Raw genomic sequence first — 27,294 nt, 5'->3', positions numbered from 1 at the left:
ACATACACCAACTGCCTAGTTCAGGGGTGGGGAACCTTGGCTCTTTTATGGCTCGTGGACTTCAACTCCCAGAATTCCCCAGCCAGCATGGGGGGGGGAACATTGGCCCCTTCAGGACTTGTGGACTTCAACTCCCAGAATTCCTGAGCCAGCCATGCTGAGGGGAGAGGGAGAGGTTTCAAAACTGAGCCATGGTGGCTCAGGGATTCTGGGAGTTGAAGTCCACGAGTCATGAAGGGGCCATAGTTCCCCCATGCTGGCTCAGGAATTCTGGGAGTTGAAGTCCACGAGTCATGAAGGGGCCTAGGCCTAGTTCAGGGGTAGGCAATCTTGGCTCTTTTATGGCTCGTGGACTTCAACTCCCAGAATTCCTGAGCCTACCCCTGGCCTAGTTGGAGTAGCTAAACAGACCCTAATACAGGAGTCTTTTTTGCTGTGATGTGCAGATAAGATATGTGGGCTGTTTTCCTTTGGCAAGTTCAAGTTTAGAAGCTAGATTGGTTGTCCATTTCCTATTTTTGGCCTGTCTGGAAAAGACCAGCCTGTAACTATAAATAAAAAAAGCCTATATATATATTTTAAGACTGCAAAAACACTTTATATTCTATAGTTATAATGTACCTTCCTTAAAAACATCACCAAGTAATGAAGGGATTTTGTGCCAAATTATATTGTTTAAAAGTTATATTTTATATGGTAAGATTTAAGAAGCACTTTGAAATGAAGCCAAAACTTGTCTTTTTTTTTGTTTCTGTGAATAAATGCCAGTTAGTTCATATTATTACTTGCCCATTGTCTATGAAACAAAATAGAGTTACATTTTTGCAACTGCAGGTCATAGATTCCCTGTTGAAGACTTAAAGGGGGGAATGGGAAAGTGCTGAGATAGGACACTCCTTCATTACACGTAATAAGTTCATGACTTGTACAACACGTGAAGAAGGTGCTTTTCTCCCAGTTGAAACTCTCAGCTATGAACCATCTCTCACTATAGAATGTCCTGAATGCTCTTCCTTCTGAGCTAATTAAAAATTAAGCTTGCTCATGAAGAATATTGAAAACATACATTCCTTCCACATTATAATGGAAAACTAAATTAGAAAGTGAAACAAACTTTTCAAAGTCAGACACAATCTTGCCACCTTAATAAAGTCTATTCTACAAGCCTTTGCAATGGAGTGCATATTCCCCTCTGAAGAAGTCATTTTTGCCATGCTATGGATGAAATAAGAATTCCTTCCAGTTGTTTTGAAGGTGCGTAATGTAGTTATTTTCCTTTTTCGGGCAAGTTTTGGCAAGCCTCCACTGGATCTGCTAGCTTGCAAGAAAGCAGTTTCACTCTTAGCCCGGTTCGTGCTGTGGTAGAAAAAATAACCTATAGGAGGTAAAGGTACAAATCACCACAATTTTTAAAGGTTTCCCCCTCTTTTTGCAACAAAAGAATAATACTAAACTTGATATTATATTTAATATTAAACTTATTAATTAAGAGCCGAGGTGGCGCAGCAGTTAGAGTGCAGGACTGCAGGCCACTTTAGCTGACTGTGTTCAGCAGGTCAGCGGTTCAAATCTCACCGGCTCAAAGTTGACTCAGCCTTCCATCCTTCCGGGGTAGGTAAAATGAGGACCCAGATTGTTGGGGGCAATGTAAATATATATATATATACATTGCTTGCTGGTGTACACCGCTTAGAGAGTGCTTGCACTTAAAGTGGTATATAAGTCTCATAAATAAATAAATAAACAAATTATACAATGGTTCTGTTTCGGCAACACGTTTAACCTGGTTAATTAATTATCCCATTTTTCTGGTACATGCAATATACTGAACTGTAAGCCAGGACATTTGTTTCACATAAGATACAAAGCATCAAAATAATTAAAAAGATTAGCATGAGCAAATGGATCTGCTATGTTATTAATAGAACCAGTTAAGCACGCTGTAGGAATGTAAACATACTGTATACTTTCAAATAGGAGAGAAACAGTAAAGGGAATTTTTGCACTGTGTTTTTATTAACCCTCCCACCTGTTTTTTTTTTCTTTTAATCATGAAGTATTAATTTTTTCCATTAGTGAGATCACAGCTAAATTAGAGTAATATAAAGAGAAATTTCTACAGGTCTCAAAAAACTTCACTTGATGCTCCTCAATTCATTTTTTTTTTTTTGTCAGCAACATCATGTCTAATTAAATTCATAAGATCATGTAACAGAAGAACAGAGTTGGAAGGGATCTTAGAGGTCTTCTAGTCCAACCTTCTGCTCAAGCAGAAGACCCTATACCAGGGGTAGGCAACCTCGGCTCTTTTATGACTCATGGACTTCAACTCCCAGAATTCTGGGAATTGAAGTCCATGAGTCATAAAAGAGCCAAGGTTGCCTACCCCTGCCCTATACCATTCTGGACAAATGGCTATATCCAATTTCTTTTTAAAAACATCCAGTGATGGAGCACCCATAACTTCTGAGGTAAGCCACTGATTAATTGTTCTCACTGTCAGAAAATTTCTCCTTATTTCTAGATCGATAGACTGAACACTGTTATGTATACTGTTTCATAAATAGTACTTATTAGAAACCACCACTGTTCCATTTGTATCTCCTAGATTTTTATACTGCTAGAGAAGTTCGACAAAATATTTGAGCAGTTATAAACATGAATTTAGTAATTTGTAAAAATTCTGTATTAACGGTGTTTTTGAGAAAAAAAAATATTTTTTTAAGTCTCTGGATAGCGTGTTCCACAATAGTGTAGAAATGTCTTTTTTCCTGCAGATCAGTTTTTCATTCAGTGGAAGAAATTGATCGTGGATTTTCAGATGTTAGTGGACTGGGTCAAGTCATGGGAAATAGTGGCATCTTTAGGGCTGTATTACAGTGTGATTATAGTCATAAGATTGTGGAATCACAGCTGCCACTTCTTAAACTGATGTCGGTTTTCCTATGCATCAAAGCTCTTCCGAAGAACTTAGGACACAGGTGTCAAACGCGATCGCGTCACGTGACGTATCGTGACGTGTTGCGGTTTTTTGCCTTTGTGGAGTTAGGGTGGGCGTGGCCTGCATGTGACACATCTGGCCTGTGGGCTGCCAGTTTGACACTCCTCTTAGGATATCATGCAAATAATCTTCGACTTACAACTATTTGTTTAGTGACCGTTCAGACTTACAACGGCACTGAAAAAAGTGACTTAATGACCATTTTTCACATGACCTTTGCAGCATTTCCAAGGTCGTGTGATCAAAATTTGGATGCTTGACAACGGGATCGTATTTATGATGGTTGCAGTGTCCCAAGGTCATGTGATCCCCTTTTGCAACCTTCTAACAAGCAAAGTCAATGGGGAAGCCAGATTCACTCAGTAACCATGTTATTAAGAACTGTAGCGATTCACTTAACAACTATGGCAAGAAAAGTTGTAAAACAGAGCAAGACCTAACTGTCTTGCTTGGCAACAGAAATTTTCGGCTCAGTTGTGATCCTAAGTTGAGGATTACTTGTACTGGAACCTGATAATTTTTACAGATGTTCCAGTGAATCATTTTGGTTAACTGTGATGTTATTTATAATCAGTTTGTGCAATCTTCTTACATGAGCTGAGTATATGATCTATTTCCTCTGCTTCTTTGCACAATCTGCACTTTATTCTATTACTACTACTATTGTTATTATTCTATTATTAGATATATATAACATAGCAGCAAACATCCTTAATATTCCTGCCTCCTGTTTCTTCACAACAACCTGCATGAAGTGGATTGGGAGTGAATGGCTCACCAGCTGACTTTCACAGCTAAAGAAGGCCTAGAATTCAGTCTTCTAGTTTCTAGATCAGCCTCTTAACCACTACACCAAACTGTCTCTTTTATGAAATTTTATCATGCTTTATTATTATTTATTATACTTACCTTAAAATAAATTTTGCTTCTCTCTAGAAGGAGTTGCCATTTTAATGTTGTCTTTTGTGTTTCTGTCAGAGCTTGAAATTCTTGGACCTGGTGGAGTGATCGCAATTCAGTTCGTTAAAACTACACTTAAGTCTGCAATCAAACCTAATTCAACAATAAAATGTTCCTGTCCAAAATGTGGTATAATGATCAGAAAGCTAAATTTTCTGCAGGGCAAATAACGCAGTAAATGCAATTTTCACAATTTGTCTGGAAAGAAAATACATCAAAATGAATCAAAATTATTAAAACATCTGTAATTATTACTTCACTATAAATGCTATCCCAGGAGTAAATTATTTATATCCAATTGATTGCTGTAGTATGCCCTTAATAGATATTAGCCTGGTGCCGTAACCATTAGGCCAAACTGGCTCTAATGAAGTTTTTTGATATCAAACTTGTGATAACTAGTGATGCCCTTGATATCATAGGTGCTTAGTAAATTTAAGCTGGAATAGCTTTTAATAGAATGGTGCCTACTTCATTAACTGCAGCAGATTTACTGTACAAACATTTTGGTATCTATAAATTCTGAATTGGCCCCAAACATTATTGATGAGAGTTTCCAGGAATTTTACTGGCATAACAAACCTAAAAGAATACATTCAAGTAGTAGAAAACTATTTCCTATGTTCTTACCGTGTGACCTAAAGTTTCTTCAGCTATTATATCTGAGAGACTGCAAAAGTGAAGCGTTCCTGTATGGTCAGTTAGATCAACTAGTAAATCAAAGCTGGCAAACATTGGCACAGCATCCGCATCTAAGGAGTTAGTGCTGCTACAGAAAGAGCATGTATTTGTCTTTTCATTGACAACATAGTGGCATTTAACACTACAAAGAAAAAAAGAAAACATACGAATAGATATACAGTTGACTGATTTTCAAATGGATTTTTCTGTATTATAGCTCTTTTTTTTCAGACTGATGAATGGAAAGCAGTTTGACAGTTGAATCCATAATCAAAGGAGATAGTAGACTTCATTGAATAGATTAAAGCAGAAACTGGGTAACCATCTGGCAGGCACGCTTTAATTAGGCTTACTGCTCTGAGCAGGGGGTTAGATTTCAGAGCCTAAAGAGTCCATTTCAATGTACAAATTCAGTGGTTTTCCAGGCTAATTTGAAATTGAGAAGAGAATAAATGTCCATAATGCTACTCAGTTTCCCTTAACGAGGTGCTTACCATCTGTTTCGTATTACTTTACTTGCTTCATTATCAATATTCAATGTAGAAATGTAGGCAAAAATAATGCCATAAAATGGTTCTGGTTTTCCTTCATTTTGCAAAGTTTTCGTCTTTAATTGTTCCACTGTATAAACATCAACTATGGTCTGCACTATAGATAACAAGAAGGAAAAAAGCACATCTGAAAACAGCAAAACTTGACTGGATTGATTCTAAAGTCTAAGACTCAAAATATGAATAGTTCATTCTGCAAAGCCAGGTGGCTCTAAGGGCAGCATGAGGTTATTGATTAGAGTTTTATCCTGCCTTTATTACTTCATAAGTAACTCAAGGCAGGGAATGTACATAGTACACCTTCCTCCTCAGATCTTCCCCACAACAACAACCTGTGAGGTGGGCTGGGCTGAGAGAGAGGGATTGGTCTCAAATAAGATGGATTTCAATGCCTAAGGAGGGAGTAGAACTCAGTCTCTTGTTTTTCTAAATCATCACCTTAACCGCTGCACAAAACTGACTCTAAATCAAAGGTCCTCAACCTTTTGGGCACCAGGGACCAGCTCTGCAGAGAGAAGTTTTTCCACGGACCGGAGAATGCGTGGTTTTGTGTGCTGCCTGCATCCCATGGATGGGGCTTTGCTTCTTTGTGCAGACCGGTTACTGGCATGCCACGACCCGGTACTGGTCCACAGACCGGGGGTTGGACCCCTGCTCTAAATGACCCCCAAATTCCTAAAATAAGTAAATAAAATACTAACTACGATTTATAAACCACAGTTGCTAGATTCATACATAATACTAAACCATAAACTAGTTATATTGTAGGTTACCATGATGTATGATTTAGGAAGCTTCCATACACTTCAGTGGATTTTGCAATCATTTCCTCATTTATGTATATAACCAGAATTGTTATTTTTATATAAATCTGGTTTTCCAGACTGGCTTAACCTTGCATTCATTCGCCTATACTATAGTGGCTGAATAAGTCTCTGTTATTCTTCATTTCATTTTCCAAAGCACCTGAAGGCAGGACAAAAAGCGACGGATGGAAACTCATCAAGGAGAGAAGCAACCTAGAACTAAGGAGAAACTTCCTGACAATTAGAACAATTAACCAATGGAACAACCTGCCTCCAGAAGCGGTGAATACTCCAACACTGGAGGTTTTTAAGAAGAGACTGGACAGTCACTTGTCTGAAATGGGATAGGGTTTCCTGCCTGAGCAGGGGGTTGGACTAGATGACCTCCAAGGTACCTTCCAACTTTATTATTATTATTATCAAGTATGATTTATGGTTTTTTTTCATAAATAGATAAGATCATTGTTTTAAGTTATACTCAAGCAAAGTTCCAATCAGTTATAAGGAGCGGCTACTCTTTAAAAGACGGAAGTGACAACTAAGATCTCAATCAGGTTAAAAAAAATATTTAAAAGACCACTCACAATTTATGGACTCCCTGATCTGATCTTTCATTTCATCATCCAAGTCTAACATTTCTGGACTTTGTCTTATAAAGTTGAATAAAATATTGGCTTCTGCTGTATCTTGAAAAAAATATTTTTCAATATAATATTAATACAAGTAAATATGTGCAATGCCATAACATATCATGAGGATTTTAGATGAAAGTTTTGTAAATAGGGTTATACAGATGATTGGGGAGCAGAGCCATTATAACTTCAAACTATAGAGAGACAATAAGACTTGAGCAGGGGATCTCTACTAAATATGCTTTCCTTGAAAAAATTAAGAGTTGGAGGTTCAACCCTTGTATAATATATGCATTGCTAAAATTGTTTATGATATATTATTTATACTTATAGTTTTATTTCAGATCCAAACCATTGACTTTAAATTCCCAACCTTCTATTCATTAAAATGAATAGAATAAGCATTTATGATATTTTAAATAAGCATTTATGATATTTTAAACAGAACTTAAGAACTATTTCTTACCAGGGTTAATAGTAATGATGGTCTTTGAGATTACAGTTGCAATCATACAGTTTCTAAATTTGTCAAAATTTATTCTTATATCAGATGCAAATATTACTGAGAAAGAAAATACAATGTGTTTTGTTATTCCAGGCAAACTTTAGATATCTTAAAACAAAAATCTACGGTACATGAAAATGAAAAAAAAATATAATACCTGTTTCTTGGGGTACCCAGCTCTGAGCAAACTGAATAGATTCATTGTCCCAGCTGGAGAAGACAATAGCATTATATTAATATAAATAAATGCTTATTTATTTAAAATGTTTGGTTGTATATTATTAGGGAAGTATTCCGATATTAAAAGCATATAAGTATAATACTGTAAATAAAACTAGTAAATAAAAAACAAAAAATAAAGCAAATACTTGATCAGATGTTTCTCTGTTACCCCCCTTCCTAAAAATTACACAGTCAGGAACAATCCTACTAAATAAATTCCAGAGCGAATGGAAAGATCTTTTATCTTCACATATGCATCTGGTATGTGAAGATTTCATTACTCAATAATTAGAAGATTTCATATGGGAAGACAAATCCAGACGGGTTAGATTTAAGAGGTTCAAATTATTAGGGCTGCACAGCATTTTAGATATGATTTTAAAAATATGTTTCTGAACATATGGAAGGCATGACTATAGTACTTATCTGCATCTGTTTCAAACAATCATAGGCAGGTGATGTGTTCATGTCTCCATATGCTCTGAAGCCCTTTTTTGGAATTGAATCTTAAGTTCTGCATAGCCTTCAAAAACACAGAAGGCATAAGGATAGTGAACTGTCAGCCAAATACAGGTAGTCCTCGACTTACAACAGTTCATTTAGGGACTGATGAAAGTTACAACGGCACTGAAAAAAGTGACTTATGACCATTTTTCAGTTTCAACCTTTGAAGCATCCCCGTGGTCATGTGATCAAAATTTGGATGCTTTGGTAACTGGTTCATATTTATGACCATTGCTGTGTCCCAAGGTCACGTGATCAATGGGGAAGCCAGATTCACTTAGCAACATAAATTTTGGGCTCATTTGTGGTTGTAAGTCGAGGACAACCTGTACATTTGAAGATTGTAGTAATTAGTCATATTAACAGCATAGAATATACATGTTCTTTGTCTTTCCAGGCTGCATCTTTAGCTCACATCTTCCTAAAATGTTTAATCTCAGTTATCTCTATTGTAAGCCCTGGTAGATAGGACAAACCAGGAAATCAACTCTACAGGAGAAAGAGGAATAGGATCATAGGGCTGGAAGGGACCTTGGAGGTCCTCTAGTTCAGTGGTTCTCAACCTTTTTAATGCCGCCACCCCCCAACCGGTCATAAGTCGAGGACTACTCAACCAGTCGTAAGTTGAGGACTACTCAACCGGTCGTAAGTCGAGGACTACTCAACCGGTCGTAAGTCAAGGACTACTCAACCAGTTGTAAGTCGAGGACTACTCAACCGGTCATAAGTCGAGGACTACTCAACTGGTGCAGCATCATTTGCAGAATGGGACTTTTGGCGGGCTCAGCAGGGCAGAGACAGCCAGGACAATTCCTATTGGCTTTGGAAAGCCAATAGAATGAGACTCTATTCAAGAGAGTCTATTCTATTGGCTTTCAAAAGCCAATAGAATAGAGGGGAGTAGCACAGCTAAGGAAAAGGGGGAAATAAATGGCGGACTGCGTTGTTTGGCGACCCCCGTGAAATGGTCGTTCGACCCCAAATGGGGTCCCAACCCACAGGTTGAGAACCACTGCTCTAGTTCAACCCTCTGCGCAAGGCAGGAATCCTTATTCCATCTTGGACAAATGGTTGTCTGGTCTCTTCTTAAAAATCTCCAGCACCCACAACTCAGGGAGTCAAGCTGTTCCACTGACTAATTGTGGATTATAGTTGCTTTTATTGAGAGGGCCTATTAAAAGGATATTGCAAGTCTGATGGTGCTGTATCTCCTCCATCCCTTCTTATTCTCCCGTGAATCAGGGAGGCATCTATCTGAGCCACTTCTGAATGTTACCGCTTTTCTCAGGGCTACAACTCCCTTTCTCTTGCTAACATTTCTTACACATTTCCATCAAGGTAATTTTCCTTACTTTTTATACTCGTATGCAAACAATAGCATTAAAAACTTTTTTTTTTTCAGATTCAAAAGCCTGTTACAGACGCAGCAACCTCCCTTTCTCTCTGGAGAGTTTTGGATGCAGAACTTTTCCTGATGGGTTAGCAAAAACGAAAGGTGGTTCTATATTCAAAGCTCCGAGAACATTATGGCTGAATGAATCCTGTATTTCACAAAGGTCACACAATTAACTGGTTTCAGTTGGTGATCATTGTATGCATTTATATCCATTGTTGCTTCACATTTTTGTATTCATTGTGTGGGAAGTCAGCCCCCCCAGAGAAGGAAATATTAAAAGGGCAGAAAAATATATTTCCTCAAGGGATCTTAAAGAGGCAGAAAAGCATGCCCAGTTTTCATAATAGCCCCAAGTCTCCCTCCCCCAAGCAGAAACCAGCTCTGTAGAAATGCAGATGTAAATAATCCAGGACGGTTGGAGGCCCCCAGCTAGAAGCTTAGGAAGACAAAGACACCTAAAATCTACATACCCCACCCAAAGTCTAAGACAGGACATAATAGAATTAACCCACAGATGCCAAAGGGCACACTCAGACACAGGTCAAAGTTCATGCCGCAGGAACAACTCCAAACGAAAGGCTCCAGAGGGTATAAAAACCCACTCCCTACATGTGCTCACTCTCTTTTCTTCCAGAGCCATCTTCCTGTCTGGCTCTCCTCTTCAATAAACTGCCACCTTCTTTCTAAAGCAGTCGCCATGTTGTTTATTCCCAGCTTGGAGTGAACCATGATGAAGACTTTTCCTTCAACAATTGGTATAGCTGAATTATGGCTTCAGCCAGCGCTTACCATATCATTGTAAAGGAAGACTCGCTATCATCGTATAGCTTTACTTCACATCTGTGGCCTTTACGCCTGTCTGAAGTAGAAAAATATTTTGGTTCGCCCACCTTTGTAAAGGAAAAAAGAAAAAGAAAAGCTGATCTTGATCTTAATATTCCATGTATATCTGTTTTGTTAAACAGAAATTGTTCTCATATTCATGTTTCCACTGTTCACACCTAAACCCATTTCAGCAAGAATTAAGCTATACATGCACTGGTTATAATTGATGTGTGTGGGTGGACAAAATGTATAGTATATTCTTCTCAGAAAGTCACATATTTCTGAGAACAAATTATCAAATTGTGGAATAGGAAATGAAGTATTCTTGTTTCACTTTGTCACTTATAACAAAAATTAGAATTCCTATGGAATTCGTTAGCAGTTCTTATTACTAAATAGTCATTCTTATTACTAAGAAGTATTAATGGTTAGCTTGCTGGCTTGATACCATCATAGTTGATGCAAAGATGAACATCCAACAACTGAAAAGAAGCTGTGTTTGACAAGATAGCATGGAGAGCCCTTGTCTATAAAGTTGTCAAGAGTTGGACATGACTGAACGGTTAAAACTACTACTATTAATGGATAGCAGCCAGTTAAAGCTTTGGGAGGGAACAACTGCATATTTTAAATAAAACAAGGTTTTCTCATATATGGTAGTTAATGTCCCATTACTCTCTCTCTCTCTCTCTCTCTCTCTCTCTCTCTCTCTCTCTCTCTCTCTCTCTCTCTCTCTCAACACACACACACATATAAAGGTTCTTTACTTTTTTTCATCCACCAAAGTCCAGCTGAAGGAAAGTTTAACTCAGTAAATGAAGTCAGGAATAATTTAGAAACTATTTTTCCCTCTCTCCAATGTTTCTTTCTCCTCTATTGCAGATTTAGGGATACCCACAAGCTGCTAAAATTCATTCTTAAATACTTAAATACTATGAATATGAACATAAAAAGCTTATATACATTATAAGAAGTCAGTCGCCTTGTCTAATATTGCAACTGCCTCGTATCTCCATAAGATCTAATTCCTTTCCAGTGAACTTTACAGGTATGGGTTGCCACCAATGCTACAGATTTCCTCACAGTTAGATTTAGATTTCAAGGGTAACTGTGTATGAGAATCACTACAGCATTTAATAGGAGCTTATGTATTTTTTGCTGGTTTCAATATGGTTTGTGCAGAAGAGTTTACATGGATTATGCAGGAAAGGGAGGATAAAGGTACAAGGGTGAGATTCAACTTAATTTGAATACTGCATTTAGCATTAATTCTTAACCTCATGATTACTAATTAACCTATGCAGAAATTTTAAAAGACTTTAAATAAACTTTTAGTACCTTACTGAGGCTGCATCTTAAATCCATTATGGTTTTATAGAATATTGTTTATAAAATATTTGATTGATGTTATTCATTAACCTTTTATTAGTGCTAAATCAAGCAAAGGGACTGCTGAGCAGCACATAAGGTCCTACTCCCAGCACTTCTATGACCCAGTAAATATTTATACCGAAATCAATTTCATTTTCAGGCTATAATGTGATCTCTCTTTGATTTGTTACAATTGGCATGACTTACTGATTTAATAGCAGCAAGAACATTAATTATTTTTCCATCCAGGCTTTGTCCATTGGCCACAATATCCCCCAGTGAGTAAAAATCTTGAGAGTTCTTTACAGGTAAATGTAACAGAGACAGCAGTCTGGTGTCTGCTTCATAGATTCTGACGGCAGAGTGATTCTCACTGAGCAATAGTTTGTAACTGCTGACAAGTGGGCACAGAACATTTTACAGCTTGTAAATACATATGCAGTCCAAACTACTGGTTGCATCAAACTTTTTATATTTAAACACAGTATGAGTGACAGATTAAATCATTACAAATAGCAATTCTCAATTACTTTCCTGACATCTAAATTTCTTCTGACTTATTCAAACCTAAAAAATTTACTGGAAGCAGATTGTCCTTTATACTGTAGTTAAGCTTTGTAACAAGGTCAGTCTATCATATACATAAAAATTTCATCAGAATTTTCACAGCTGCATGAGGATCTTTTAGAAGTACTGCTACCCATTGTAGTTACCAACTGATAGACTGCAGGAGATCCTATGTCATTTCGGACAAATGATTGCCCTATCTCATCTTGAAAACCTCCAGTGATGGAGCACCCACAACTTCTGTAGCAACCCATTCTGCTTGCCATTAATTGTTCTCACTATCAGGAAATTTCTCCTTAATTCTAGTCTGGATCTCTCTTTAATATTTTTCTACCCTTTATTCCGTGTCCTGCCCTCAAGTGCTTTGACCTCCTCCTTTGGCTATATTTTATGTCTATTTTCTGGATATGAAATAAAATGAAACTGTTATACTGTTTTTGGATATGGATAAAAGATGAATATAGGTAAGTGCACAATTCAAGATTTTGTCTTATGTATGACAGGTTTTACTCACAATGCTTTGTAGGAAAAATGCTTCTACGACGTTTTACTGCAGAAAATGTCATAAAAAAGGTCTCTGTAGATTGATTTGGATATTAATTGCATTACTCCAATAAACCAGAAGCCAAAATAATTATACTGTACTACTGCCTGTTATGATATATGCAGTATTCATGTAGAATATTTTCCCTAGCTTTGTGCAGTAATTATCATCTGCATCTTCTGATAACAACAATCTAATTATTCCAACCTCATTAATTCCATTTTTAATTTACCTTGTTGTAGTAGGGTTGAACTTTTCTTCTTTTTCCACCTCCTTTGTCTGTACTAGGGGATTTTCAATTATGACTGTGATAAAAAAAATTCAAATAACAGCTTACAAGTGGACAGATACACCTACAAACTAGTACTAAGATTTGCCATGTAAGCAGAATCTACAGAGCGAATGATTTGAATTACACCCTACTTTTCAATCCAAACAAAATGGTTATTAAAAGAAGATAAAAGAAGTAGGCTGTGCACCACTTCATAACCAAATGTAAAAGTTGCTTTGGCACATCTGGCATACATATCTCCTGCCTGCAACACAGCAACTCCTTAAATCAAGTGTATCTTTTCCCAGGATTTTACACTGCATATGCAGAAGGCAGCTGGTCTATCCTGGAAAGATGCTGTACCTTTAATGATACGTAGATACATGCTATGTTGGTGCTGCATAGTGTCTTTTTACCTTGAAATACAAAATACCGTACAAGGTAAAAAGCAGCATGATTAAATTGTAGGCTTTTTAATTATACATGCTTTTTAGAAATATTTTAAAATTTAAAAGATTACCAATTACTGTACAACAGTAAGCTTGCACAGATTAGACCATTTAAATCAGGAATGGGTGATCTGTGGCTTTTATCTATTCTTCACCCAATAAGGAGCCCCTGCAATGTGGGGCAGCTCTGCCCAAATTTTTCTTAGGCTCATATCAGCTATTAACTGAGTATTGAAAAAAATGTTTTTATTAGCAGTATTAGCACAGCAATGTTAATGAAGGTCACTGAAGACGTGAAGAATACATCTCTGGCTGATCTTTGAACAGCTAAAATTATTCAAGTTGGGGTAAAAAAAATTAATTTCTCATTCCAGTGATTCCAACATAGATAAAATTTGGTAAGGAGAGAGATCTTATCTTCGAACAATTCCATCCTCAAATATCTGCTGACACTTGAGAAAACGGCTTTTCTTTACTTTTTGGATTAAGTTTATCTCTCCTGGTTTAATTGTTCAAATGAAAGAGAGAGAAAATAATAAGATTCTATGGAATCAGGCTCAACTCCTGGTGACTACGGGAACCATATCCATGTAGTTTTCTTGGCCACACAAGGATGTGATTTGCTATTGGTGCTGTTTGTGATTTTCTAAAAAAAATATTTCAGTCTAGCTCTAGCCCTAGGATTCTGTTGTAGAATTCAAGTATTAAGTAGATCTAGCCTGACTTAGGTTTTTGTGACCAGCTAAGGTAAACTAAACTGTGATATAGCTTTTATTCGACCATATAGAAAATTAGGAAGAGCTGGCAGTGATCTTAATATACACATAAAATAAATAATCAAAAACGATAACATTAAATTATATTTTAAGTCTCTAGGCTCACATAATAAAACTTTATTAAGAAGCACTGGAGATGTTTTAAAGGCCCACTTATTCTTGTGGAAATAATTAAATGAAATAAAGGTTATGCAATATATAATACCATTTTATTCAAAAATAATTCCCTTTATTTCAATGGGAATTACTAGAGTATTCCCACATTCACTGTAGGAGATGACTTCAATTATTTTTATACTTATGAAACATTTTAGAAGAGTAAAAACATAGTATAATGATCTAAGAAGAAATATGGGAAATTATTTTAAGTTTATATATCTTCATAACAGCTTCACTAATCAGAATATGTGAATATAATTTCTTTCAGTTAGTCTAACTGAAAAAAATGGTTCCAATTAAATAGTTCCATAATTAAAAACACACTAAGAACACACTAAGATCACAACCACATTATATTGATTTAAAAAAGAGAAAAACATATTGAAATATGTTCAGAATAAATTCCAGCTTACCACAATCACCAAGTCTAAAGCTTTCTGAAAGTGATTTAATATAGTCCTCTCTTCCCCAGGAATTCACATTTATGAACCACGATGGGGAATCACGAACAGTAAAACAAAAAATATATCTTTCTGATCCAATATCTGCAGAGAGAAACATATTTAAGAAAGTTATTTAAAATTTGAACTTGGTGTGAGACACATAATATAATATTGATGATATTTTGCCTGATATTACAAAACTTAAACCATGTTGTGAATACTGTTTTTCAATGAAACAATTCTGGGCCCGACATCTGTACCAGACACTAGTTTGCTTGTGAGAACTGTCAGCACTTCAGTTCCAAATGCCCATTCCCTTATATATAAACATACAGTACGTCAGGAAACAGGGAAATTAAGATACAAGCAGCAGCAGCAAAGAGGAAATGCTAGACAGTCACTTGTCTGAGATGGCATAGGTAAGTAATAAGTAATAGTAGTAAAGTTGGAAGGGACCTTGGAGGTCATCTAGTCCAACCCCCTGCTCGGGCAGGAAACCCTACACCATTTCGGACAAATGGCTGTCCAGTCTCTTCTTAAAAACTTCCAGTGTTGGAGCATTTACTGCTTCTGGAGGCAAGCTGTTCCACTGATTAATTGTTCTCACTGTCAGGAAGGTTTTCCTGCTTAAGCGGGGGGCTGGACTAGAAGACCTCCAAGATCCCTTCCAGCTCTATTCTATTCTATGTACTGTTCTGTAAATGTTGCTGGATGAGGAACTGCAATGAAAATATTGCAGAGCAATCTCATTCATACCACTAGAGGTCATCATAATTTTTAAAGCTTTCTCTGGAATGGAAACAAAAAGTTTAGGAAAAGAAACAAGTGTGAACAAAAAGTTTAGGAAAAGAAACAAGTGTGAAATATTGCTTTAGTATTGCATAAAATATTTTGCTTATGTCCACTGCTTCCAAAATAGAGAAAGGCCTAGTGCTATAACTATGGAATAAGCGCCTATCTTTAAAAGTACTGAGAGGCATATCAACAAAAAATAGAGATGGGGAAACCTTGTTCCCCTTCTTATCACCACTTGAATAAAGTAGACTCATAGGGCTGGAAGGGACCTTGGAGGTCTTCTAGTCCAACCCGCTGCCCAAGGCAGGAGACATTATACCATCCCAGACAAATGATTGTCCAATCTTTTCTTGAGAATCTCCAGCAATGGAGCACTCACAACTCTGACAGGCAAGCTTGAAGGGCTCAGGTTGGAAATTAGGAAAGTTTGTTAAAGGAATTGCCGACATAGAAAGTTTCAGCTGCGGTGAGTTAACAAATGGTGGGACGCTACTGCCTAGCAAGAAAGATACAAGTTAGAAGGACATGCTAGAACAGTGGTTCTCAACCTTTTTAATGCCGCGACTCCCAACCGGTCATAAGTCGAGGACTACTCAACCGGTTGTAAGTCGAGGACTACTCAACTGGTGCAGCACCGTTTGCAGAATGGGACTTTTGGCGGGCTCAGCAGGCCAGAGACAGCCTGGACAATTCCTATTGGCTTTTGAAAGCCAGTAGAATGAGACTCTATTCAAGAGAGTCTATTCTATTGGCTTTCAAAAGCCAATAGAATAAAAGGGAGTAGCACAGCTAAGGAAAAGGGGGGAAAAAATGGTTGACTGTGTTGTTTGGTGACCCCCGTGAAATGGCCGTTCGACCCCAAATGGGGTCCCGACCCACAGGTTGAGAACCACTGTGCTAGAAGGATGCTAGCTAAGGCAAGTAGATATATAAACTTTGATAAGCTCTAGCGTATTATAATATTAAAAGATACACCTCTTTGGATAAGAAAGCTTATTAACATAAATGTGCAACGTATGAAGAAGGGGGGGGGTGAAGTAGGAAAATCCAATCAAAAGAAACATGTCAAGGAACCAATGTGTGATTTTTAGGGTATTAACTTCTTCAATCATCATAAAATTTGTGCTTGTGCATTGTTTGAGATCTTGGCTCCTTTAGCTGCTGAGACCTTTTTGCTGAAGTGCTCCAATAAAAGCAGCTGAAAATGCCATTCCTCGTGTCTGGTGGCCTTTATTGGCTTTGGCGCCAGGCTAGGGCCTGTTTTGGGTACAAGCATTTCCATTGATGAATTGCTCTCACTGTCAGGAAATTTCTCCTTATTTCCAGGTGGGATCTCCCTGTGACAGATTTCCACCCATTGCTTCTTGTCCTACCTTCAGGTGCTTTGGAGAATAAGTTGACCCCGACTTTCTCCTGCTTGAGCAGGAGGCTGGACTAGAAGACCTCCAAGGTCCCTTCCAGCTCTATTCTATTCATTCTTTCTGTGGCAGTCCCTCATGTACCAGAAGACAGCTATCGTGTCATCCTTCTCTTCATTAGGCTACATGTACCTAGCTCTTTTAACAATTAATTGGACAGTTTAGCCTCTGGACTCCTTATCATCTTTGTTGCTCTTCTCTGCACTCTTTCTAGGGCTTTAGCATCTTTTTTGTAACTTGGTAGCCAGAACCGGATGCAGTATTCCAAGTGTGGCCTCACTTGAGTGGTATAAAGTATCATTTCTCATGATCCTTGTGTAGCTTGTGAAATGTATACCTGTGACATGGCTATTGTCACTTCGACATAGTTTGTACAGAAAAGATTGCACCAGATATTTTTTTAATTAGTCAAGACACTGAGAGAAAGATAGGGCCTGGGAAACTGAGATTAAGATACTTAAAAACCACTTTACTTTTTCTGTCCGGAAAGCCTTTGGCATCTGTTTTCCCAATCACCACACCGATTATACTCTAAGAAAAAAAAAAGAGAAATTGCAGAATATATACATCAAATACAGATGTACAGGATGGGTTTGTTTTCAGACTCTCTATATTCCTTCATTAATTAAAAACATGTTTTTACTATTTTAACAGAAACATTTATTTGACAGAAACATTAATTTATTAACAGAAGTCATTATTGCAATATACAAAAAGATTATGTGTGAGAAATAAGGAATATTATTATGAATAATAAGAAATAGTAATATAAGAAACTCATTTTAATGGTAGTGAATGAATAATAGAAAGGATGAAAGCACTAATTATGGAAAAAAACTTGTGTCCACTTAATAAAGGCTTCTACTTTTCTGTACATTCCAGGAAGTAATGGTGGGTGGTCCTAATTCTTCACATGTTAAATATAAGTCACATTTTATGTTGCCTCCATGAGCTCTCAAGAATGGATTATTTCAAAAACCAACTTCAAGCATGTGTAAATCAACCCCCAAATTATATTTTTCTAAGTAAAAGCAGCTTCTAAGAGTGCATAAAATGAACAGATGAATATTCAAATTAGAGGAACGATATTCCTAGTTTCATTTATGAGTTATAGCTATTCTGAGCTCCAGCTATTTAAACAACCCTGACTTTTTTGTCCAGCTGCAAGATTCATGGAAGTAAATATATGCAGTTGTTACAAATATGTCATAGAAATAAAAAGTTTCAAAAAAATTAAACAATCATTAATTTTATTTCTCTTAATTTGCAGCACTGGTAAACACAATTAACAAGTATTGAAAACTAGTGTCTTAAATTTCTGTGATCTTTTTAGTCACTAGGTGGGGCAAGAAAACAATTCCTCCATTTATCTGGATGAGTTCATTTAGAGTATCTGTGTAATAAAATATAATTCCCTCAAAGTCTCCAAAAGCTTGCTTTTTAAAACATGTTCTATTAATCTACATTCAAAATGTTTAGTTTCCTACTCACAGTAATTTAATTAGATGGCAACATATCCTGTGCATAATTCTACTGATAATAAAGGAACTGGTTCCTGGAATCCAAAATGTCATTTAATGCCTTAGGACTTACAACAGTATTTACTTCAAAGACTTCTTAAATTTTATCTTTACAAAATTATTTAGTCTCTTTTAACCAAGCAAAATTCCATAATTCAAAATTAAAAGCATGAGATCTATTCCTAAATCTTTTGTATATATCTTTAATTTTGAGTGAATGATTCCCAAATGTGTACAACTGGGATTGTAGCCACACTGTTCAGCTAATCAAGGGGAAAAGAAAAAACTTCTGTGTCCATTTGCCAAACAACTCTTTGTTATTTTTCTTTTCTGTCTTCAAGTAACATTATTTAGAGTATTGGATACAATATTTGCCTAATTTAAAACAGTGATTTAGTGACCCAATTATATATTGTTTCTTTGAAGTAATGCTTTAGAATTTAGTTTTCTGGAGCTAGTTGTTTATTTTTAAGGAAACACATACGTTTACACATACCCCTATCTATTTGCTACTAACTTTCTAAAAGATGAATTTCTTAATGCCTGGCATTAAATAAACCAGTTTTTTACAGACTGAAAGCAAGATTTGTTTACCAAGTCAAGTGACAAAAAATTAGGTTCTGGCTCAGTCCTTTTTCTAATACTTAATCTCCTCTCATTGCTGTAAAATAAATAAACCCTTCTGGACAAATATAACTGACCCATGAGTTAATATTTTGGAAATGTTTTGGTGTTCAGTCTGGTAATGAACCAGGCTGGAAACCAGGAAATTGTGAATTCTAATCCCGCCTTAGGTATGAAAGCCAGTTAGGTGACTTTGTGCTAGTAACTCTCTCTCAGCCAAACCTACTTCATAGGGTTTTTGCTGCAGGAAAAATATGAAAAAGAAAGAGTATTAGGTATGCTCGCTATCTTGAATTATTTATAAACATAATAAAGGTGGGATAAAAATAAAAATTAACTTCATAAAACGATGGCTGAATAATATATCTTTTAATTTCTGTCAGGAGGAAATTGCTAATCTGATTTTGTGTTAATTCAACAAAGGGTCTTGCTATGATAGTAGGAATACCATACAAGTCATTTTGGGTGCCGTAAAAAAGGAAGAGTTTAAACAGTCCTCAGACAGGACAATTGCTTCCTTTATACAGAAGCAATTATCTACGTTAACTGTGAGATGGAACTAAGAATGAATTATGCAAAGCAATGGAATTTTGAATTTACAAATAAACCAGAAAAATGGTTGACATATGAGCTGAGAAAAGAAAAATAAAGGAAAACGATACTAAAATTACAAGAAGGAAACATTATAATAACAGATAATGTAAATATGCAAAACGTGTTTCACCATTATTATTCTACTTTACAGATGAGTCAAGAAATTTATTTGTAAAAAAATCATTATTTATATAAACAGAATTTATCAAAGATTACAGAGAATCAGTAATTTTGAATGTACCTGTAAGAATAAGAGAAGTTTGTAAAATTATTAAAAAGACTAAAATCAGAAAGGCACCTGGTCCAGATGGTCTGCCAGCTTATTATGTTTTGAGGATTAAATTTTACAATCTTTACAACAGTGAATATTTACATAGTTACATATTCATATGTAAAGAATCTCAGGACCTGACTTTAATAAAAAATTATCAACCAATATCTTTATTGAATAATGACTATAAGTTGTTTACAATGATATTGGATGAATGGTTGAAAATAATTTTACAGGACTTTATTCAGGAAGATCAATGTGAATTTTTACCTAAAGGAAAATGAAAAGATAATATTAGAAATGTATTGAATTTTGGATGTATTGGATATTTGGATCAACATAATGAAAAGCAAACTGCACTGATCTTCTTAGATGCAGAGAAGACCTTTGATAGTTTGAATTGAATTTTCTTTAGAATTCTGGAAGTATGCCCACACTACCAAAGATAGGCCTAAGACACAGAAGGATCTTGACAGACTTGAACATTGGGCACTATGTAACAAATTGAAATTCAGTGATGAAAAAAGTCAGGTTCTACATTTAGGCAAGAAAAAACAAATGCACAAGGTATAGTATAGGGGGTACCTTGCTCAATAGTAGTAACTGTGAGAGGGACCTCGGAGTCCTAGTGGACAATCATTTAAATATGAGCCAGGCGTGTGCTGCAGCGGTCAAAAAAGCCAACACAGTGCTGGGCTGCATTAACAGAGGGATAGAATCAAGATCACGTGAAGTGTTGATACCACTTTACAATGCCTTGGTAAGGTCACACTTGGAATACTGCATCCAGTTTTGGTCACCACGATGTAAAAAAGATGTTGAGACTTTAGAAAGAGTACAGAGAAGAGCAACAAAGACTGGAGGCTAAAACATATAAAGATTGTTTGCTGGAACTGGGTATGTCTAGTTTAATGAAAAGAAGGACTAGGTGTAACATGAGAGCAGTGTTCCAGTATTTGAAGGGCTGCCACAAAGAAGAGGGAGTCAAGCTATTCTCCAAAGCACCTGAAGGCAGGACAAGAAGCAATGAATGGAAACTAATCAAAGAGAGAAGCAACCTAGAATTAAGGAGAAATTTCCTGACAGTAAGAATAATTAATCAGAAGTTGTGAATGCTCCAACAGTGGCATTTTTAAAGAAGAGATTGGACAACCATTTGTCTGAAATGGTACAGGTTCTCCTGCTTGAGCAGGGGGCTGGAATAGAAGACCTCCAAGATCCCTTCCAACTTCTATTCTATTCTATTCTATTCTATTCTATTCTATTCTATTCTATTCTATATTCTATTCTATCAATATATGATTATTATAACAAGACTATTATATGCACACATAAGGAAAGATTTGACATTCCCCACTATGGTGGATTGGTAAAATTGATAAAACTTGCTGAACTGGTTAAACTGACTGATTAGAGAAAGGTCATTATCGACATTCACTAATCTAAAATGGCATAGAATTTTTTTTGATGTGAAACTCAGATACAAACAGGCCATCACATTCAGCCATTTTATAATTTATTTCAAGTATTGTGATGTGAACCTGGCAATTGCACTTTTATTAACCAAGGATGGAGGTTAAGCATGGAGGGCATCCTTTCATGATAATTTAACTTAGTCAATCATCCTAGTTGATTGTAATATCCTTTCTCTTTTGCCAAAGAGATACCAGTGTTCAGTTTCTGAGACACAGGAATATTTTGTCTCTAATAATTCTGCCAATGCTATGAGCACAAGAAGATAAACCTATTACATAATGTTATCAGAGAATACACATACACAATTTCATCAGAGAACAAAATATTGTTATGGTACTAAGACCTACAGGATGAGCAAGGCTTGGGTGCAGATCTGAAATGGCTACAATATTTGCTGGAATGGAATACGCCATTCTTTCTACCTGAAATTGGAGAAAGATAAGTCAGAACGTCCTTTTAAAAACAGATTCAGTTATTTATATTATTTAATGTATTATGTATTCATAAAACCATTTTTAGGAACAATGCCTGACATTGATAGATCGATATTAAGATTAGATATATGGAACTGCATGAGCTGAGGAAAAAAACACAATTCAGTCTCCTAATAAAATGATTTATAGTTGGATTTACCCATTTTGTAAGTCATGAATTGTTTTAATCATGGGTTGTTGAAGAAGACATAGTGAGCTAACCCATAATATGATTTACTTCATTTTTGAATTAGCATATTTACATGAACCTGGCGGTTGTGATTTGTACTATCATTATGTGTGGCTTTGCATAATAGTTGAAGCAAACTATTTACATGGCTCAAACAACACCTAGTTTGACATATATTTGAATCAATTCATAGTCACACAAACCATGCTTTACACATCATATGGGAAGTTTAGACAACACATTGTGTGAAGAGCAAATTACTTAGTAAAACTGTCACTGTTAAAAAATAGAAAAATGTGTGGTATACATTTGAAATATATTTTTAATGCAGTTGTTTTAATCTTGTGCTTTGAATAGGAAATCTCTTGGAGAGTGAGGTAAATTCCTCACAGGAACAAAACCGTTTGAATTATATTAATTTAAAATTTTTATTTGTATGGCAGCAGCTTTATTGCCACTTCCGTAGTTTAATTCTTGTCGTCTTTTGGTTTGGCATAAACAGACATACAAATGGTGTGCCAATGGCTAGAAAGTTGATAGTTATTGTGGTTTGGGTAGTTTTTAAATTCTATTTGTAGGCTACTCAGAACCTTTTTGAGAATTGATCAGTATGGGAAAAAAAAACCTGCATAATAAAAAAGAGTCATCTTTGTAAAACAAAATTGGGGGGCTTTATGAAGAAACCCCAGCAGAAATGCTTTGACTTCAATATCGTAAATGTAAAATGGCCAGTTTGGCAAGAGTGTGCCGCATGTTTTATTACTTTATTTTCTTCTTTTAGGCCCCCAAGGGTTAAGGACTAGAGCACCCAGCATCCCCAGCCTGCATGGCCAAGGATAGATGGGAATTTGGGGGATTGTCTCCCCAGTACATTTGGCTGACAAGAAGGCTGGAAAGGAGGCCATAAGCCACCATTGGCCCCAAGCATTCTTGAGAACCATCACCGCCTGCGGGCCGATGGAAGGCGAGTAAGGAAATACGCGCTCCTAAAACATGTTCGCGTTTGTCCAATTCCGAGAATTAGAAAAGGAAAAGGGCTCGGATCTTGTTTATCTTTGAAACTCAGATCCAGTTTTTCCAATAGAGAAATATGGGGGTACGAATAACGGGCGTAAACAACATTTTTTTTTAAACAGTTCCATTAAAAGCCAAGGAACGCGCGAACTAACAAGCCGCCTCAAAGCGCGATTCTCCTCAGCGCACCTGGCGGGGGGGGGGGAAAGCGTGGCTCTCAGTGCGCAGGCGCGCCCGTCGGGAAGCGCTGGATTTGCACTACGCGGACTCACCTTTCCTTTTCTCCCCCTTTCCCCCCTCCACCCGACTCCTTAAGTGGCCGGCTGGCAGTTGCGGCGCCTCCTACTGGACGCGATGTTAATTGCTCAGCTGTTGCAGGAACGCCATTCCCATCATTAGTTGCTCTCGAAAAAGTTCGCGTTAGGAAGGAAGTTAGATGGGTTCGCACAGCGTGCCAAATGCTAAACCTAAAATAGAATAGAATAGAATTACGGGATAGAATAGAAATAGAAATAGAAATAGGATAGGATAGAATAGAATAGAATAGAATAGAATAGAATAGAATAGAATAGAAATAGAATAGAATAGAATAGAATTACGGGATAGAATAGAATAGAATAGAATAGAATTACGGGATAGAATAGAATAGAAATAGAATAGAATAGAATAGAATAGAATAGAATAGAATAGAATAGAATAGAATAGAATAGAATAGAATTACGGAATAGAATAGAATAGAATAGAATAGAATAGAATTACGGGATAGAATAGAAATAGAATAGAATAGAATAGAATAGAATAGAATAGAATAGAATAGAATAGAATTACGGGATAGAATAGAATAGAAATAGAATAGAATAGAATAGAATAGAAATAGAATAGAATAGAATAGAATTATGGGATAGAATAGAATAGAATAGAATAGAATAGAATTACGGGATAGAATAGAATAGAAATAGAATAGAATAGAATAGAATTACGGGATAGAATAGAATAGAATAGAATAGAATAGAATTACGGGATAGAATAGACTAGACTAGACTAGACTAGACTAGACTAGAATAGAATAGAATAGAATAGAATAGAATAGAATAGAATAGAATTACGGGATAGAATAGAATAGAATAGAACCTTGGAGGTCTTCTAGTCCAGCCCTCTGCTCAAGCAGGAGACCCTATACTATTTCAGGTAAGTGGCTATCTAGCCTTTTTTAAAAAAACCTCCAGTGATGGAGCGCCCACAATTTCTGGAGGCAAGCTGTTCCACTGGTTAATTGTCGTCACTGTCAGGAAGTTTTTCCTTAATTCCAGGTTGCTTCTCTGTTTGGTTACACTGGGACATAGAAGAAAAAAAAACATGTAATGAAAGTACCGGCATGATAAAGCAATCTCCAGGGATTGTAGTGTGTATCATCATCTCCATCGCCCCTCATTCCATGCAGATACCCCACTGTAACCCTTCCTCGTAAGAGGGTTCCTCTGATCATTTTAAGTGGCTATAGGTTCCTAAAAACTCTTCTGAAGAGCAATGCCCGAAACTGCCCACAGTGGTCAAATGCAGGCAGAATTGTTGCATTGCTCCATTGTTTCTTCACGTTCCGTATACAACGATGCCAAAAGCTTTCAAATTCTGGGTCTGCGCAGAAGGAAAAGGGGGAAAGAAGAACATAACAGCCCCACACTGTGTAATGCTGAACCATTTAGTCCTTCATTTGAAGAAAGAAACAACTATATATTGCTTCGCTCTGAAAATCTGTTTTCCCCCATCTGTAACCGAGCTACATAACCCCATTTATTTCTAGAATTGTCTTCCAAGCAGATAGCAAAAACAGACTAGAAGATGTTGCTATCTGTCCTTGGAAATCTCTTCCAATTACAGCAAATTCTCATCTTTTGTCAGAAGAGTCCATGCAAGGCAGACTCAAGTTTCCTGCGTTTGTGGTTCAACTCACCGGCTTCCTTTCAAACAAGAAGCAGCAGAAAAAGAAAAAAGCACAGATCAAATTACCCGCATATGACATTCTTCTGGATGTGTGTGTGTGTGTGTGTGTGTGTGTGTGTGTGTGTGTGTGTGTTTGGTCTTCTGTCTATTACCTAGTTTTGGCTGAATATAGTGTATAGTTTTATGGTGTTTTTCTTTTTCCTGATACCAACATGGATTGAATTATCATGAAAAAATCTCATTCAGAAAGAAAAGGCAGAGGTAAAAAGAAAAGCTGAATCATGTGGTTATCTGAATAACTTCTTTCTTTCCCTTTGGGGGGGGGGGCAAAAATCAAGCAAAGATCTGCTGGAATGGTTCGTATATATACGATCAAAAGGGGAAGTGTGAGATGTAAAAACCCCAAATTTTGATACTCACAATACGAAGACAAGTCTGGTTAACAAAACAAAGGTTTATTGGAGAATAACAGAAACAGAATAAAAGAGAAAAGAGAAAGAATAGAAGAGAGGAGCGTTTGCAAACGCGGCCCCCGGATCCTTCCCTATGGATTGGATTCCAGGAGCACACTGGCCTGGTTTCAAGATCTGCATTTTATACCCCTACAATGCATGCCACATCTAAACAGCTCTTTCATCTTTATAGATGTACTCTGAAGTTGTACTTTGTTAACCTGACCTCTTCCGTCCATCTGCTGTTATCTTGTTTATTTGTAATTCTCACTTTGGGTCAAAATCTCCCTCTTCCATAGGAGGATTTCTACTCAAAGTGTAAGTTCCTGTGTCCGGAGGAATATTAGGCAGTAAACATTGAACAAACCTTCTCACACATTTGGCAGTGTATTGCTACATTTGTGTTACAGTGTTACATTTGTACTAAAGAGACAGTTTCATATATTGGCATTACATTTCTACAATTATTTTTCTATAATTTTATAAAATAATAACTTTTATTTCCTTCATATATATCTAATACAGAAACGGGGATTTTCTAGATCAAGCTTCAGAGTGTTTTGCCAGGGTCCATACCCTCAAATCAGGCAGAACAGAGGGATAGAATCAAGATCACGTGAAGTATTAATACCACTTTACAAGGCCTTGGTAAAGCCACACTTGGAATCCTGCATCCAGGTTTGGTCACCACAATGTAAAAAAGATGCTGAGACTCCAGAAAATGTGCAGAGAAGAGCAACAAAGATGATTAGGGGACTGGAGACTAAAGCATATAAGGAACGGCTGCTGGAATTGGGTATGTCTAGTTTAATGAAGAGAAGGACGAGAGGGGACATGAGAACAGTGTTCCAGTATCTAAGGGGCTGCCCCAAAGAAGAGGGAGTCAAGCTCTTCTCCAAAGCGCCTGAAGGCAGGACAAGAAGCAATGGATGGAAACTAATCAAGGAGAGAAGCAACCTAGAACTAAGGAGGAACTTCCTGACAGTTAGAACAATTAAGCAGTGGAATAACCTGCCTCTAGAAGTTGTGAATGCTCCAACACTGGAAATTTTTAAGAAGAGACTGGACAGCCATTTGTCTGAAATGGTATAGGGCAGGGTAGGCAACCTTGGTTCTTTTATGACTCATAGACTTCAACTCTCAGAATTCCTGAGCCAGCCATGCTGGCACAGGAATTCTGGGAGTTGAAGTCCATGAGTCATAAAAGAGCCAAGGTTGCCTACCCCTGGTATAGGGTTTCCTGCCTGAGCAGGGGGTTGGACTAGATGACCTCCAAGGTCCCTTCCAACTTTATATTATTATTATTATTACTATTTCTATTATTATTATTACTATTATTATTATTATTATTATTATTATTATTATTATTATTATATGAAGGCATGATGGATCGTTACTGCCTGTATTGATTTTTTCGGGCTTCCCAAGGAAAAAATGGTGGATTGAAGATGGATTCATGAAAACTGCAACCAACAGAGTGGAATGAAGAATGTAGACCAGGAAAGGAGAAGAGCTGAGGTCACTTACTCCAGAATCCAGATAGTTGCTCCTTCTGAGGAGATTATAAGACAGCAATCTCTGGTGGGTTTTGAGTTCTGGAAAATAAGAAAATCAACCATCTTGTTGAAACTGCAGTCAGCACCTTTCACTAAATTCACATCTTTCCTTTTCTAATCACTTCGGTGGATTGCATTCAGCTTTCAGTTGGACATAATGTTGTGCACATTAATTATTATTATTATCAATCATTGCACAGTCAGCCAGATGTTCAGACTGGATTTGGCATTTTGTCTACCTATCGAGTCCTTACCCAGGACCTGGGATAGGCAGATGTGGATGTTTGCTAGAAGACCTCCAAGGTCC

General features: G+C 36.8%; 1 protein-coding gene across 1 annotated transcript; it reads right to left on the bottom strand.

The window, feature by feature from the left end:
* Positions 1 to 273: 273 nt before the first annotated feature.
* Positions 274 to 23,327, bottom strand: MEIOB (meiosis specific with OB-fold). Its single transcript, XM_039349765.1, has 14 exons — positions 23,311 to 23,327; positions 21,709 to 21,783; positions 17,350 to 17,407; positions 14,634 to 14,765; positions 12,798 to 12,870; positions 11,662 to 11,848; positions 10,048 to 10,148; positions 7,294 to 7,346; positions 7,098 to 7,193; positions 6,584 to 6,685; positions 5,137 to 5,290; positions 4,592 to 4,784; positions 3,911 to 3,997; positions 274 to 1,375 (listed from the first exon to the last, which is right to left on the bottom strand). The coding sequence occupies exons 2-14, from the start codon at positions 21,772 to 21,774 to the stop codon at positions 1,268 to 1,270; spliced, it is 1,410 nt and encodes a 469-aa protein (XP_039205699.1). The 5' UTR covers positions 21,775 to 21,783; positions 23,311 to 23,327; the 3' UTR covers positions 274 to 1,267.
* Positions 23,328 to 27,294: the final 3,967 nt, after the last annotated feature.

This window comes from Crotalus tigris, unplaced genomic scaffold (assembly GCF_016545835.1).
Source record: "Crotalus tigris isolate CLP2741 ecotype Arizona unplaced genomic scaffold, ASM1654583v1 scf7180000018301.7375997, whole genome shotgun sequence".
Classification (NCBI taxonomy): Eukaryota; Metazoa; Chordata; class Lepidosauria; order Squamata; family Viperidae; genus Crotalus; species Crotalus tigris.
The sequence above is the reverse complement of the archived record's forward strand: the minus strand, read 5'-3'. Positions and strand labels throughout refer to the sequence as shown.